The 14,980-nt window shown below is 45.1% G+C and overlaps 1 protein-coding gene across 1 annotated transcript in view; it reads left to right on the forward strand.

Annotated features, from left to right (window-relative positions):
- The window catches only part of Magi3 (membrane associated guanylate kinase, WW and PDZ domain containing 3), a gene marked incomplete at its 5' end in the record, with an annotated part of 238,408 nt that overhangs the window by 216,347 nt on the left and 7,081 nt on the right, over positions 1-14,980 (forward strand). The window contains 4 exon segments of the mRNA XM_005388980.2: positions 2,160-2,345; positions 11,698-11,800; positions 12,408-12,534; positions 13,044-13,187. Coding sequence (XP_005389037.1) covers positions 2,160-2,345; positions 11,698-11,800; positions 12,408-12,534; positions 13,044-13,187 — 560 coding nt within the window.

A 14,980-nucleotide genomic window follows, 5' to 3' on the forward strand; every position in this document is an offset into this window, starting at 1 on the left:
AATCCTAGAAGAGCCAGCATCTTCTCTGTAGGGACATAAATCTTGACCAAGAATAACTTTGCTTGGTCTATTAAATAAAGGTCTATTAAAATGTGCCTAACTTAATCCCAGGTCTGATTCAGAAATACTAGTAGAGTGTCTTACTAAGGACATTAAATGCAATTCACAGTGCCATCTAAAAATATTAATTACCCCTATTCATATCAATCAGCAGTCAGCAAGAGCCCAAGTGCCTGGTGAGTTTACTGACCTAGGCTAGAAAACTCTCAGGGAACATAGAAGAACATGTGTTTCCTAAAACACATGTCCTTATCACACAACGCAAGGTACTTCATTTAACAAAATTTCCCAAGTGTCCAAGAACTCATTTCAGCGGAGTAACAGCACGGTCACTTACCAGTTACGCAGGAGAGCCCTCAGCAGTGAGAGCCGGGGCCGGGCCAGCTGTGCGCTCTCTCCAAGTATGTGGGACTCAGCTCTGTGCATTCAGGGGAGAATTTTATCCATGAGCCAGGAAGTCTTACCATTAAATACTTAATGTTCTGATTCTGCTCAGCTTTTGAATTCTGAAAAGATTAAAAGGCACAAATAAAAGGGATTAATTTCCATGTAGAACTAAGTAGGATTCATTTTAATGGTCAGTCTTTTATTTCATTGTACCTGGATTTCCGACCAGTAATCATTGAATCCTAAACTTGGGTTTGCCCTACATTTATTTAAAAGGTTCCTTTTGGGAGTGAGTGTCCTCCCTGGGGACTAAAGCGAGGCCCTCACACATGCTAGACAAGTGCTCTCCCACTGAGCTATACCCACAGCCATTCTTTTATTTTTTTGAGACAAGATTGGTCTCAAACTTGTGATCCTCCTGCCTCATCCTCCTAGGTAGCTGGGATTACAGATGTGTGTCAGCACTCTTAAGGGCCTTTTCAACAGAGCTGGAGAGGGTCTCCTAAGAATTCGTAAGTACTGAACACTTGATATACACTGATGGCCTACAGTAAACAGTGAGGTGCCAGATCAGAGAGATCATCAGTGTCAGTGGGGGCAGTGGCTCTTACCCAGAAAAACTTAGGACGATGATGGAAAATTGGAAAGGGCAGTGCATGGAGGCCTTAGGGGGAGTAGCCAAATGACGGGAGGAGGCAGAGCCTGACGAAGGGGGCCACACTCAGACTTCGTGGCAGCGCCCGTGGGGCGGCCAGTGGGTGCCTGGCCAGCAGTGGAGAGTCCTGAGCCAGGACACAGAGGAAGAGGCCCAAGAGGCCTGTGCGGTGCGTGGCCAGTTTGGTGGCTAAAAAAAGATAAAGACCTTTTCTGGGCCTGGCTGAGGGTCACAGTGGTGCTGAGCCCTTTGAGAGTGTGCCACGCCTGGGGTGGCTGCAGGCGTCCCCACCCTGGGGCCCACGCGGCGTCTCCAGGGTCTCCAGCTGAGGAGGGACTGCAATGTGAGTGACGTCCTGCTCAGCTGCAGTGTCTCCAGGGTCTTGGGAAGTTCCGTTCTCGTGCTCACCTGGCTTCTTCCGCTGCCAGCTCCGTGCAGCACTGCAGCTTTCCTGAGTGGGTTCCCGGCCCCCTTCCCCGCCCCCGCTCACCTCTACTTAGTCTGATGCTCTCTGACTCTTTTTTTTTTTTAACAGAATAGTCACTGGCCTGGTAAAGGTTTTAAAATATAGTCACTGACCTTCAAGGAAAAGAAACTGGAGCCAGAGTTTCTGATAAGTAGAAATCAGCAAAAAGATTTATATTTACACCTACAGCTATGTGAAGAGTACCTGTGCAGGCTGGGCGTGGTGGCATCTGCCTGCAGTCCTGGGTACTGTGGAGGCTGAGGCAGGAGGAGTGCAAGTTCAAAGCCAGTGTTGGCAACCTAGTAAGACTATCTCAAAATAAAAAGAGCTGGGGATGTGGCAGAGCACTTGCCTGGCATGCTCTAAGCTCTGGGTTCGATCCCCAGTACCACCCACGAAAGGATCTGTACGTGCAGCCATAGTTGGAGGTGATTTGAAAACAGTTGCCTCTAGATAGGATGATGCTTTTTGCTCTATTTGTCAGGATATTTCTTTGATGTTATTATGTTGAACTTTTAAACCATGGTGATGATAAATCCAAAGCTAGTAGATGTATTGAATAACTGAAAAACTTGGCATTCTTTCCCACAGTTATTCCTCATAAAATCGGCCGAGTCATAGAAGGAAGCCCAGCTGATCGGTGTGGAAAACTGAAGGTTGGAGACCACATCTCGGCAGTGAACGGACAGTCCATTATTGAACTGTCCCACGACAGCATCGTTCAGCTGATCAAAGACGCAGGTGTCACTGTCACGCTGACAGTCGTTGCTGAAGAAGGTAAGGAAGCGGTAGACTCATCTTCCCCAAGCTGATCTGAGAGGCGCAGAACTGCAGTGATGGAAACGTTTATATACCCCGGAGTCTCACTCTTTGCCTTTTCCATTTAATGAACTTAAAAGGCCGTGTATTATAAAGTTGTCAGCCACTCAAGACAAAGAATGCAGCTGGTGAGCGGTGGCCATTTACTTCTGTGCCAGAGAAGCAGGCACCCAGGAGTGAAAGATTGGTAACACTTTTCAGATCTTATTTTCTTAAAATAATGTCTTAAGTCTCTGCTTGAGTTAAAATCCTTTAAGCAGTTCAGAGGAGTCACTGTTGCTACCAAGTCTTTTATGTCCGGCCATGCCCCGGCGCGCCTGTTCTGGGGCACGGCTTTGTTCCGGGCAGCTGCTTTCTAAAAGGGGGTTGGGACGAGCGTGCAGGAAGGCTCAGAAATGGGGCATAAAGCTCACACTGGCCGTTCTGCAGTGATGTCTTGCCTTAGAGCTGCCTTTTTAATCATTAAAAATTTCTAATTAGGAACCATTTTGAACCAGCCCGTGTTCTTTGTTCATGAATTCCTGGGTAATCACTAAGCAGTGCTCATCTCATTTCCCCTGATTCTGCAAAACTAATGAGGAGAAGACAAAAACAGAACTACGAGAGGCTGTCTGTTCGTGCTAAAGCTCTCATATTCCGTTTTCCCCCATGACTATTTCAGTCAGTGTCCAGGTCTTCTGTCCTTCTCACGTCTGCCTTTCTTTCTGTTCCACTCGCACATTTTACTCCGGACATACCATATCAATGTTTCTTCTCAAGATCCTGTGCTGGGTGCTTCTGCGTGAGTGTGAGTTCCCGCGGCTGCTCCCCGAGGTCCTGGGCCGACCTGGGTAGGCCGGGGATGGGGACATCCCTACTCCCTGCCCTGGTGTGTTCCCACACCGCCTTACACGCTGCTGGTTCCTTTCTGAAGTTTTCCTCCACAGACACCCCAGTGCCTGCCCTGCTCTCCGCATGGGGTGCGCTTTATGATTCACTCCCAGTCTGCATTTGAAATTTACTTGCCCAAGTTCTCTCAGCTGTCTGTGCCTTGTGGGCCTCCAAGCACTCAGACACATCCTTCTGAAAGGTAACCCTCCCCCCTTAACGTCTTCTTTTTGCAGACAAAGAAATTGCTAGTGGTTGGCTATCATGCTTAGTAGATGCTCAGTAAATATTTTTGAGTGACGGAATCTGAATTCCAGTAAATAAATGAACAAAATGAATGAACAAAGTAAAAGTCAGGAGGTTTTAGTTCTGAGCCCTCTGTGTCATCACCTGAATAGAGGCAACAGGAGCTTTGTAGAATACAGACAGAATTCACTGATACCTGCTATGTAGCTACTTGAATGACCTTAAACAAGTCACTTAACATTTTTAATTTTTTTTTATCTGTAGAGTGTAACTGGTAATCTATTTCAGGATCATTGCAGAGATTAAAGGTGAACATGTATGTCAGCTACACAGGTACTGTAAGGTGCTCATCCAGTGATAGCTGTCATTGTTTGCCCTGCATGCCTGCCTCACTCATTCAGGACTGTGCTTAATTCTCAACACGTAAAAAAATATTAGTATCTAGTACACACTAGTATGTGAGAAACACTGTCCTAAGCACTTCACACATACTAACTCGTTTACTACAGTAGTACTAGGAACTAGGAAGGCAGTGTCATTTTCTCATTGCTGTAGATGAGGAAACCAGTACAGACCAGTTAGATAACTTGCGTGTGGTCCACAAAACTCGAAACAGAAGCAGTGTTTAAACCAGGCAGCCTGGCTCCAGATTTCTCCCTGGCACTAGGGGAAAAGCTCTTCTGAGGCAAGCGCACTTTGAGCTGCAATCCCAGCCCAGAACCTGCACTTCTAGCTGCTGAGCCTCCTCAAGAGCAGTGTCCGAGACGCGTCCCCTGCCTGCTGCTGACTCCTCTTCCCCTCCCCGACTTTGCTTCCCTTCACTGTGCTTGGTTCTGAGACGGTTGTTACTGTGTCTGTCCCACGAAAACGTGAAGTCGTAAGATTTACGAAGTTAGTTTTTTATGTTCACTGCTCAGCCTCAAGGGTCCAAATCAATGTTAGGCACATAACAAATGCACAAGAAAATGCTTTTAAGTGGAAAACTCTTTGCATGTTACTTAAATGTGAACCTGGTCTAATTTCTTTATCTCAGCAACTTTACCATGGGCTGTGTAACCTGCATTTTAGCCTTAGCATTTGTTCTGTGGCTCATAGGAAAAAGCAAGCCCTGTGCCATAGAAATAACATTTCAAGATTATAGGAGTGATACGCATAGTACAATGACACGCGCACACGAGGCGTGCAGCGGACGTGGCTGAAGGGGCTCAAAACGGGGACCCGCAGTAGTAAGATCAGTCCGGTCATCTCCGGAAAGAACCAGTGTTTCTTCCCCAGTCCATCTCGGATGAGTAATTTTTGAAATACAATAAAAATTAAATGAAAAATAAAAACAAAGACATGAAATTATTCTGTCAAATTGTTCTAAGATTTTTTTAAATTCTTACTTGCAATATCCTTACTTATTGGTGACTAACCCTAAACCACACTTTGAGTAATCCTGGGATAGATAGTTTAGTAGAAAAATGACCAGCTCTTTCTCTTAGTGTAATCTTTTTTAAAAAAATACCATTGATTGTTGGTGATTTTTTTTTCTCAGAAGTTATCCAGAATTGCTCATTTTTTTCCATTCTACTTAAAGTAAAAATTACCTTGGACATTCTGGTCCAAATACTTCTGGACAGATACTTGAGGTTTCCTGCATGGTGTTAGTCACTGCTCAGAAGAAACAGGAGGATGGGGAAACTCTTCAGAGAGTATACGAAATTGTGTTTCGTCTGCAGGCGCAGCCTCCACACACAGACACGGTATTTTATTGTCCTTGGTTTTTATTGAACTGTGGAAACATTCAGAATCCCTCATTTTCTCCAGGATAAATAGAAAGTTTCCCTTCTGTCCACAAAAGAGATTTCATTCATGGAGTTCGTAAGTCTTCCAAATTCCTCTAGAGCTCAGCATAAACTTATCTGTACTACAGTCCGGTGAAGATGTGTAGCTCTAAGGCTGTCTCAGAAATCACACATTCAGATCACTGCTCGGGCCGCTCGGCTTCCCGCCTCAGCCCGGCCCTGCGCGGCCCCTGCCCGGGCGCACGGAGAAAGGCGTCTGCACGGGTGAAGAACTGCTGCGCTTCACGCTGTCCTTTGCTCCTGCCTTCACCAGACAGTGTTTAGTATCAGTGCCTGCTTTGCCAAGGAAATGGCACAGGCGTGTGCCACCTCGTCACCCGCTCTCAGACTGCAGCCCGACTTGGGGCCATCCCCGCCCGCGGCCTCCCCCCCTTCACTGCGAGGGCTCGTTCCCAAGTCTGCGTGGAAATCGGCTGTGTCTGTAGTTTTTGCTCAATGGGAAGAAACTTCTATTCTGTATTATGCTTTCAGATTGATTTCTATTTCCTTGTCAAGCTTTGTGTGATGTATTTTGGAGCGTGAACATAAGTTACCAAAGCCTACCAAGGACTGGACTGGAATGATTCTAGTGGCATTGGCGTAATTCTGTCTGCTTTCCCTGTGGTTACCTCTGCTTCCCACCTGTCTCCATGTTGCACTCTCGTTCCTTCAGGTGCTCAGCGGCAGCCATTCTAGTACATTGTATGTGCATTTTCGTGTGTCTTTTAAAATGCATTTTTTGTTGTGTTACCGTTTATTTTTGAGTTATATAAATGGTACTGTGTTACAGATTTGTACGCCGGGTTCTTCCTCAGAAATGTGGTTTTTGTGTTTCTTTTGCCGTTTGCAGTGCTAGGGATCAAACCCAGGCCTTTGCTTATGCTGGGCAAGTGGTGTGGTCTATCGCTGAACGGCATCCCCGGCCTTTTAAAATAAATTGGGATATAATTCTCATGTACTATAACACTTGTTACTCTAATGTGTGCAATTCAATGTTTTTTGTATACTTACAAGGTTGTGCAGCCATCATCCGTAATTTCACATTTTAGTGCCCCCGAAAACCCGTGCCTATCAGACGTCACTCCCCATTCTTCTGCCACGACCCCATCCCTAGGCAACCACCAGTCTTTTTGTTTCTGGACGTGCTGGGCATTTCATAGAAATAGAATCATGTGGCCTTTTGTGCTGGCTTTTCTCACTTGGCAAAATGTTTTTCAGGTTCATCCTTGTTACAAACACTGTATAGCGCTTATAACATCATTCTTTTCATCACTAACAAGCTTCCTTTATGTACAGGAACCTTTTGCTTACCTGTTCATCACTTGATAGGCAGATGGGTTGTTTCTGCCTTTTTGCTGTGTGAATGATGCTGCTGTGAACCTGGTGTGCACATTTCTGTGCTAATGTGTGTTTTCATCTTTGTTGTGTACCTGAGAGTATAATTGTTGGATCATGTGGCAACTAACCATTTTTTTTTTTTTTTGGTTTTTTGGTACTGGGAATCGAACTCAGGACCTTGTGCTTGCCAAGCAAGGTGCTGTGCCGCTGAGCTAGACCCCAGCCCAGCAACTAACCTTCTGAGGAGCCGCCGAACTGTTTCCCCCAGCAGCAGCAGCACCACCCCCACCACATTTTATTCTCGCCGTGATACGCGAGGCTTTCCGCCTCTCCCTGCTCGCCATTGCTTGTCTTAGGGCTCTGGGCTCTGGTTTTCTGTCTAGCCCTTCCAGGGGGTGTGAAGTGGGGTCTCACTTTGGCTCTGATTTACATCTCTGTGGTGCATGTGCTTGCTGACCATCTGTATCTTCGTGAGAGAAATGTCTGCTTAAATCTTTTGCCCATTATAACTCAGTTTTTATTGTTGGACTGTAAGACTTCTTTATATATTCTAAATACTAGATCTTTCTCAGATAAATGGTTCACAAGTGTTTCTCCCCATTCTTCAGATGTCTTTTCACTTTGTTATCACTGGTCTTTGAGCACAAAAATTTTAATGTTGATGAAATCCAATTCACTTATTTTTTTTCTCTGATTTCCGTGCTTTGCTGTGATAGGAGCATGTGCTTCAAAGATTTACTCATGTCGCTGGGTGAACTGCCGGTGATCGCAGACGGTCACTTTGAACCGCTGACGGCTTCCAGAATGTGTGCTCACCACATGCTACCTGCCCACTTCCCGACGGAGAGCCACAGTAGCTCCATCCGCGGAGTGTCTCAGGGTATCACACGCAGATATCACACATTCCTCACGTGTTCTTATAAAGCAGTGTGAAGGCTTCTCGGGGGTAGAACTGCTAGATCAAAGCACATTCCTGTGAGTCATTTGCCTCAGTACTGTGAGATTAGTCTCTCTAATTGCCACATCCACCATACCTCCCCCAGGAAAACACTGGGGGTTTCTTCCTGTACCACTGTGTTCCAGTCAGTACCTGACTTTACCAGCTTTTGAGTTTATTAAAGCATGAGAAGTATTATCTCACTGTCATTTAATTTGCGTGTCTCAAGTTATCCATGAATTTGAATATCTCTTCATATGCTCGGGGGGTTTTCTCTAGTGAATTGTCTGCCTGTTCATACCTTTTGCTTGGTTTTCTTTTGGGATTTCTATCATTTTCTTATTGGTATTTAGGGATTCTTTGTGAATTGTGTAGGCATTCGTTCAGTTTTTTTGTTGTTGTTTTTTGCAGGGCTAGGGATTGAACCCAGGGCATGCTGGGTTTGTGCATGCCAGGCAGTTGCTCTACCACTGAACTACATCCCCCAGCCCCTGAATTTTATTTTAAAACGTACAAATGTCTTTTTCTTGTACCATGCTAACTTTGACCATGGTACCCATGTTATACTGAATCTTTTAATTTATATGTAGTCAAATTTTTATTTTATGGCTTGAGTTTTTGAGTTTTAAAGTAAGTCAACCTTTCACCCTATATCACAGATTTCCCCTTACATTGTCTTCTGTTAGATTTATTATATTACATTGAGATCTTTAGTGTATTTGGAGCCTACTTCTGTATATGGTTTAGAAAGGATTCAGTTTTTTTTCATTCCTATCGTGAGCCACTTTCCTACATCAACTACTAGTGCTTCCTCCCCTCACTGACTGTGGTGCCATCTGTCCTTACAGTAACTTACTCTGTGAGTGTTTAAGATGGATAGATACAGAGATTTATATGCGTGATTTATCACATAACACAAAATTATTGTTTATCAGTAAACTTGTAGTCTATCATAATATTTCCATATAAAATTTTAGAGCAAATTGTTACGCTCCTCCAAAAAAATCCAATTTTATTGGGCTATACCGATAAATATATACACTTTAAGACTGTATTTTAAAATACTGAAGTCATCTCGCTTAACAGGATGGAATGTCTCTGCAGTTTTTTTAGATCATTTTTTTATGCCTTAATAGAGTCTTACAGTTTAGAAAGTTCTCTTATGGGGTTCTTATTTACTCTTGACAAAACAAATCTCAACCCATTATGTTTGCTAGTATAGTTCAACTGTGGATTTTGCATTTATCTTCTGATAATATACTTAGATATTTATGCACAAAAATGTATCAAAAAATGTCATACTTGTTGAAGGAGGGAGAGATATACTTAACCTACTCCTTTACTATTTGGAAAACTTTCAGGTAAAATACAAAGAGAACATAGGCCAGTTTGACATCATGGAATAAATAGTTTAACTTTAAGAAGCAGATTAGCTTCTCACACAGAAATAAATTGGAAAAGGTCCATAGCATTGGCTGAAGGATTAAAGATGAGCAGAATGCCAAGTATATGTTTTTTCAACCTTGATGAAGACAACATGACTTGTGCACTTTGCCTAGAAGTGGCATCTCTCCTTCAAGGAAGGCGGAGGAAGGCTTGAAAGTGAGCGGCTTATTTATACAGACCTCTGATATCGCTTGCTCCAGCCACACTCATAAAGCCAAAAATCTGTCTATGTTGGCCTCATACAGAGGTACAAGTATCTGCCAGTCATCTTGTTGGTAGATATAGTTTCCCCGTCCATTTCCATCACCTGCGTAGTTTACAATGACAGGAAGAGACTTCAGCTCTGTAATGAGCTCTCCAGTTTAGACAGGTCACTTGAAACTACACACCCAGGAAGCAAAAGTGGGAAGACTGAAGGGGATTTCCAGTTGGGTAGAGGATGATAAGGATAGGAAGAGGCCATAGTCTGGCAAGAGAAAGAGCTGTTCAGCCAGCTCTCCCACAGTGTGGTCAGATGCCGGTGGAAACACTGATCGCGGTGTGCTTAGGAGCCATAAAGGAGGCGCCATTTTGAACAGAGGTGAAGCGGGAAGGTGGGAATGACAGGCTTGGGTAGTGTCTTAACATCAACACGAAGTCACCGTAGCTTCTTAAGATGTTTCGGTCTGCATGTTAGAACTCAACCCTGGAAGCAGAATGAAAGCCAGATCGGTGGCAAGGAGACCAATTAGAAGGCCAACTGGTAGCTCCTTAAACTAATTCGGACAACAAAACTCACAATAGCTGTACTATAAAAGAGCAACAAGTTTGTTCCCTGCCATCACCAAGAGAAAAAGTTAATACCCATTCCCCTTGCACTGCGCCCTGCCTTCCCCGACACCGGACGTCGAGGTGGGAGCACAGCCTCTGGCCGTGCACAGACGCTTCAGCCCCATCTCAGGTCTGGTGCTCCTTGATGAAGCCTGCGCCGACACCCACTCCCAGCAGCCACTGCGTGTTAGCAGTCCCCAGGGCACCCGTGGATGACTGTTTACTGTTTCTCTGTCCTTGCACTTTTCACCCTCCTGCCCGAGTATTCTTTAGCTTCCAACTGCACGATGTTCTTAAATAAGAGTACACTGTTGGTTTTCAGTCCCACAGAACACTCAGTAGAAACAACCTGAACCATAAAATTTGTGCATATAGTAAAGCCTGAAGTTTCCCCTTCCCCAGTAGAAACTGCTTCCCGACACTCTTATGTCTTATACTTAATGTCAGACTTTCTCTAACTCTCTTGTATTCCAAATTCAGTTCATGTATCTGTTTCCATGTATTCTAACCTAAAGTGGCCTCTGCATTGAACATTTTTGTAAAGTAAAGGAAACATTTCAGACAACATACTTTAAGGGAAATGTAATTTCAAATGAGACATATGATGATGGTGGTGATGATGGTAACATAATAGAAACCTCGTAGAGTGAATATTGCCAAGCACTATTCCTAAGCATATACATTTATAAATTCATTTGATACAGTAACCCAATGAGATAACTATAATTCCCCCATTATGGAGGAGATGATGGGAAGCATAGAAATATAACTAGCTAGCACAAGAACAGATAGCTGGTACATGATGGGTCAGGCCTAAGAGTTTTCTCCATCGCACTTGCTTCAGAATTGGTGTCATAATAACGAAGCTCTACTCTTTGTCCTTTACATTTACATATTCCAGGCTTTGATATTTATACAGAGTGAAATGTTCAAAAGCTTCAGCTTTAAAAAATGAGTCTAGGGCCAGGGATATAGCTCAGTGGCACAGTGCCTTGCCTGGCAAGTGCAAGGTCCTGAGTTCAGTTTCCAGTACCAAAAAAACCCGATTCTAGCTAGGTGTGGTGGAGCACACCTGTGATCCAAGCAGGCCTAGTACTCGGGAGGCTGAAGCAGGAGGATCAAAAGTTTGAGGCCAGCCTGGCAACTTAGTCTCACAAAAGAGAAAGGTGTGACCGCCTTAAGAATCTCATTTTAACTGGCATCTCCCGTAACTCCCATCTAGCTCCAGTGCTGGCACTTACTATGGTCGGCTATGAGATTCGCCTTCAAGGAACAGCAGGGCATTCAGAGCTGTTTGTCATGATGCGTAAACACATTCCTCTTGCACCTGTACTTTGTCCTCAGGAAACAGAAGCAGCTGAAGCTGTAAACATGCGCAGCACTCAGGATGATTTTATAGTCTCTGCTCAGTGTCAGGCAAAATAGCTGCTCCTGTGTTAACATACAGGTTCGAAGTTGCATGGGTAGTTTGCAAACCGGCCTCTCTATTCCAGCATTCCCGAGGCCTGTCAGTCTCCTAGCATGGCTTACCAGTTAAGAGGCGCGTGGTCTGGAAACCAAGAGTGGGCTACAAGACCATGCCAGTTCTGTCTCCTAGCTCACTGTCACTGCACCTCTGGCGCTCATGTGGCGTGGCTGACCAAAACAAGGAGGGAGGCGGAAGTTGGAGTATGAGACTTGTTCTCCTGAAACACGAGTATGAGTCAGACGCCAGCACAGGTCGCTGTCCCAGACAGCTGGCCACAGTGCGGTGCCGTTGTTACGTTTCACTTTCCTAGATCGGCCTGGCCTTCACATTCCTGTGCGAACTCTCATTTCTGTTGCTTTCTCATTTGAACAGAGCACCACGGCCCACCATCTGGAACAAACTCTGCCAGGCAAAGCCCCGCAATGCCGCACAGAGCCCTGGGACAGACGCAGGCCAACCATGTTCCTGGAGACAGGTGGGACTGTTGTCACTGGCTCTTGGTTTTGTCTCTTCTCGCTGCTCTTGACACTCGGCACCGCAGTTGTGCGGAAGACAGCTGCTGAGGTCCAGCAGAGCACCCGTGTGCCTTCTGCTCGCCCGGCGCCCAGCAGTGCCCTCCCGGCCCAGTGCAGCTATCTGGGCTGCCCGCAGGGAGGCCTGGAACTAAGTAAGGAAGCCCCAGACCACAGAATCGTATTGCTCTCCTCTCCTGCTGAAAATATTAGCACGAAACAAAAGCTAGATTTCTAGAAATTCAGCATCTTCTGAGGCATTGGCATTCTGGGAGAGTCATTTTTCACTGTGACAGGGCGCTTTATCTGCCCTCTGGCTCAGTTCTTCCTAGATGCACACTGCACTGAGACGCTATTAGAAAGAAACAGGGATGTTGACTATTTTAAGGTACACTGGGGTCGGTGGCCAGCGTCTCCCTAGCTCCCTGGTTCTAGGTAGGTCGGTCTTTCTAACAGTTTCTCCGAGGGAGGATGGTGAAGATTGGTTTTACAAGAAAGAAATTAATCTGCTTTCCCTTGGCAAAAGCTTTTATTTTCTCAGTTGAGAGAATGACGATTTCTCTCTTACAGAACTGCCCTGGAAGGTGAAATGGCAAAGGATGCTTCCGGCTCTTACAGACATTCCTGGTCTGACCACAAGCACCTCGCACAGCCTGACACCGCTGTGATTTCAGTGGTCAGCAGTCGGCATAGTCAGGTAAACCAGCTCCTTCTCACAGGGACTGAGACTTGCAGTTGCTCTGTCACTGACCTGGCTGGTTTTTATTGCACGTAAGCTCTCAGGTAAATTGGTTTCCAAAATTAATCATCAAAGACCTGCTGTTTGATATCTGGTTAGCTTCCATGAGAGGATATAAAGAATGAAGGAAAAGTACACCGGGAACAAAATTGACCCCTTGGTCCAGTACTCAAAAGCACATAATGTTGTAGCTAATTAAAATAGGAGGCTTTTGTTTGTTCATTTTTCAGTCAAAGCTCCTTTTTAAAGGAGGTGTTTTCTAAATTCTGTTCTCTTCTACTGTGCATTAACCAGCTAGGAAACCTGTAATGCTTAGTTTGGGGTGCCAGCCCAAACTTGCATTTCTTTGGCACAGAAACGCGTGTCCAATGTGCAGAAGCGTTCCTGCCACTATACAGGCAGTCTTTCCTCACGATGTCCTCAGCGCTCCGTGAGAACTTATTTCTCTGACTCTTCCCTCCCCGCAGAGCCTGGGCTGCTACCCGGTGGAGCTGGAGCGCGGCCCCCGGGGCTTCGGGTTCAGTCTGCGAGGTGGGAAGGAATACAACATGGGGCTGTTCATCCTCCGCCTCGCTGAGGACGGCCCGGCCATCAAGGACGGCAGGATTCACGTGAGTGGCTTCTGTCTGCTGCCTTCGCTGCCAGCTCTAGACTGGACACTTCTACAAATAACTGATTTAGAGGGAAAGCAGAAGCCTCGTCAATCTCAACTTTTTCATGACAAAGCTAAGGAGGGGGGCCCAGTCCTCTCGCCAGCGAGCCGGACTGCACTGCAGCTGTGCTACTTGCCTTTCTGATCTTGGTCAAAAAACAAAGTCATTTCTTACTTGCACAGCCAACATCTGAGGGTAAATGGATTAATAAATAAAATATACTCTCATCTTATTAAGTCTTGAGAAAGCCAGGATAAAACAGAATCTTTAGTTTCTTCCAAGAAAAAATAAGCACTGGGTTTTTTCCTCGTAGCCACCTGTAGAGGTAACCAGAGGTGAAAGCTGAGTCTCCCAGCCTTCGTTATTATTTGATGGACTAGATTCACGTCAGTAATATTCTCCGCTAGTGTTCTCAGCTCTCAGACACCAGCTCTGCACAGGGCACTGCAGACCAAAAGTGCTTGCAGATCTGGTTCTGCCTTCATCTCTGTATATTAAAGACTCCGATAGAGAAGATAATTGTCCTCAAATTTTTATTGATTTTGAGGTAGGCACTGAACCCATGGCCTTTGCACTGAGCTACATCCCCAACCCTTTCTCCATTTTTTGAGACAGGGTCTTGCTGAGTTGCTGAGTTACCAAGTGTGTACTAGACTTGAACTTCGACATCCTGCCTCCACCTCTCAGAGTTCTGGGATTACAGGCATGTGCCACCACATGTGTCAGTGCTGTCCTCAAGTTTTAAAAATAGTTAATTCACTGCTATTCAGTTAGGTATGCAATAAATTTCTAAATTCTAGACAGTCTTCCCCTTACCATCCAACTTTGGATTTCTCCCCTCTAGCATCAGCAGGCATTAGGGAAAGAGAACTTGTTTCATTCAGCTAAGCACACAAGAAAGGCAAATGATCAAAGCCCGACACAGTGCTAACACACACGTATGTAATCCCGGAACTCAGGAGGCTGGGGCGAGAGGTTCGCAAGTTTGAGGCCAACCTAGGCAACCTAGTGAAATTGTATCTCAAAAAAGGCAGAGAATGTCGTTTAGCCTTGGGTTTGCCTAGCGTGCAGAGACCTTGAGTTCAGTCTTAGGACTGCCAAAAAAGGGCAGAGGGGTCTGATTAAGATTTAGAGAAGCATTCAGGATAAGGGGGTGAAAACCAGTTGAATAGAAAAAGTTCGTATTAGAGAAGAGTGTTGTACTTGAACCTAAGGCCTTTACACTGAGCTACTTCCCCAGCCCCCTTTTTTATTTTTTATTTTGAGAAGGGATCTCACTAAGTTACTAAGTGGCCCAGGCTGGGCTCAAACTTTTGGTCCTCCTGTCTCAGCCTTCCAGACTGCAGGGATTATAGGTATGTACCACCACATCCAGCTGTGTAAGACACCTGTTCAACACAAAGCAGAATCAGATCATATTTAGAAAATACTAAGAGTCTGCTGTCTTCTAGGCAACATGTGTTTTTCCCTGTATTAATTTCAGTCTCTGTGAGGTAGGTGGCAGTACCCCACACAGATTTAAGTGAGGTTTGGGGAGACTGAGTCACCTGCTGAGATGATGTGGCACGTCAGGCTTTGTTTGGCTTCTGTCCCTTTAGATTTGATTTCATTAGGCGGCATAGTTTTCTGACAGTTGTAAGGCAATGCAAGCCATGTGTTAGAAATGTTATTTTGTAACTGTAGTATACTCTTAGTGGCTGTTTAAGTTTTATTTATTTATTTTTGAGACAGGATCTCGCTATATAGTTCAG

Source organism: Chinchilla lanigera, unplaced genomic scaffold (assembly GCF_000276665.1).
Source record: "Chinchilla lanigera isolate Chin_1 unplaced genomic scaffold, ChiLan1.0 scaffold00034, whole genome shotgun sequence".
NCBI lineage: Eukaryota > Metazoa > Chordata > Mammalia > Rodentia > Chinchillidae > Chinchilla > Chinchilla lanigera.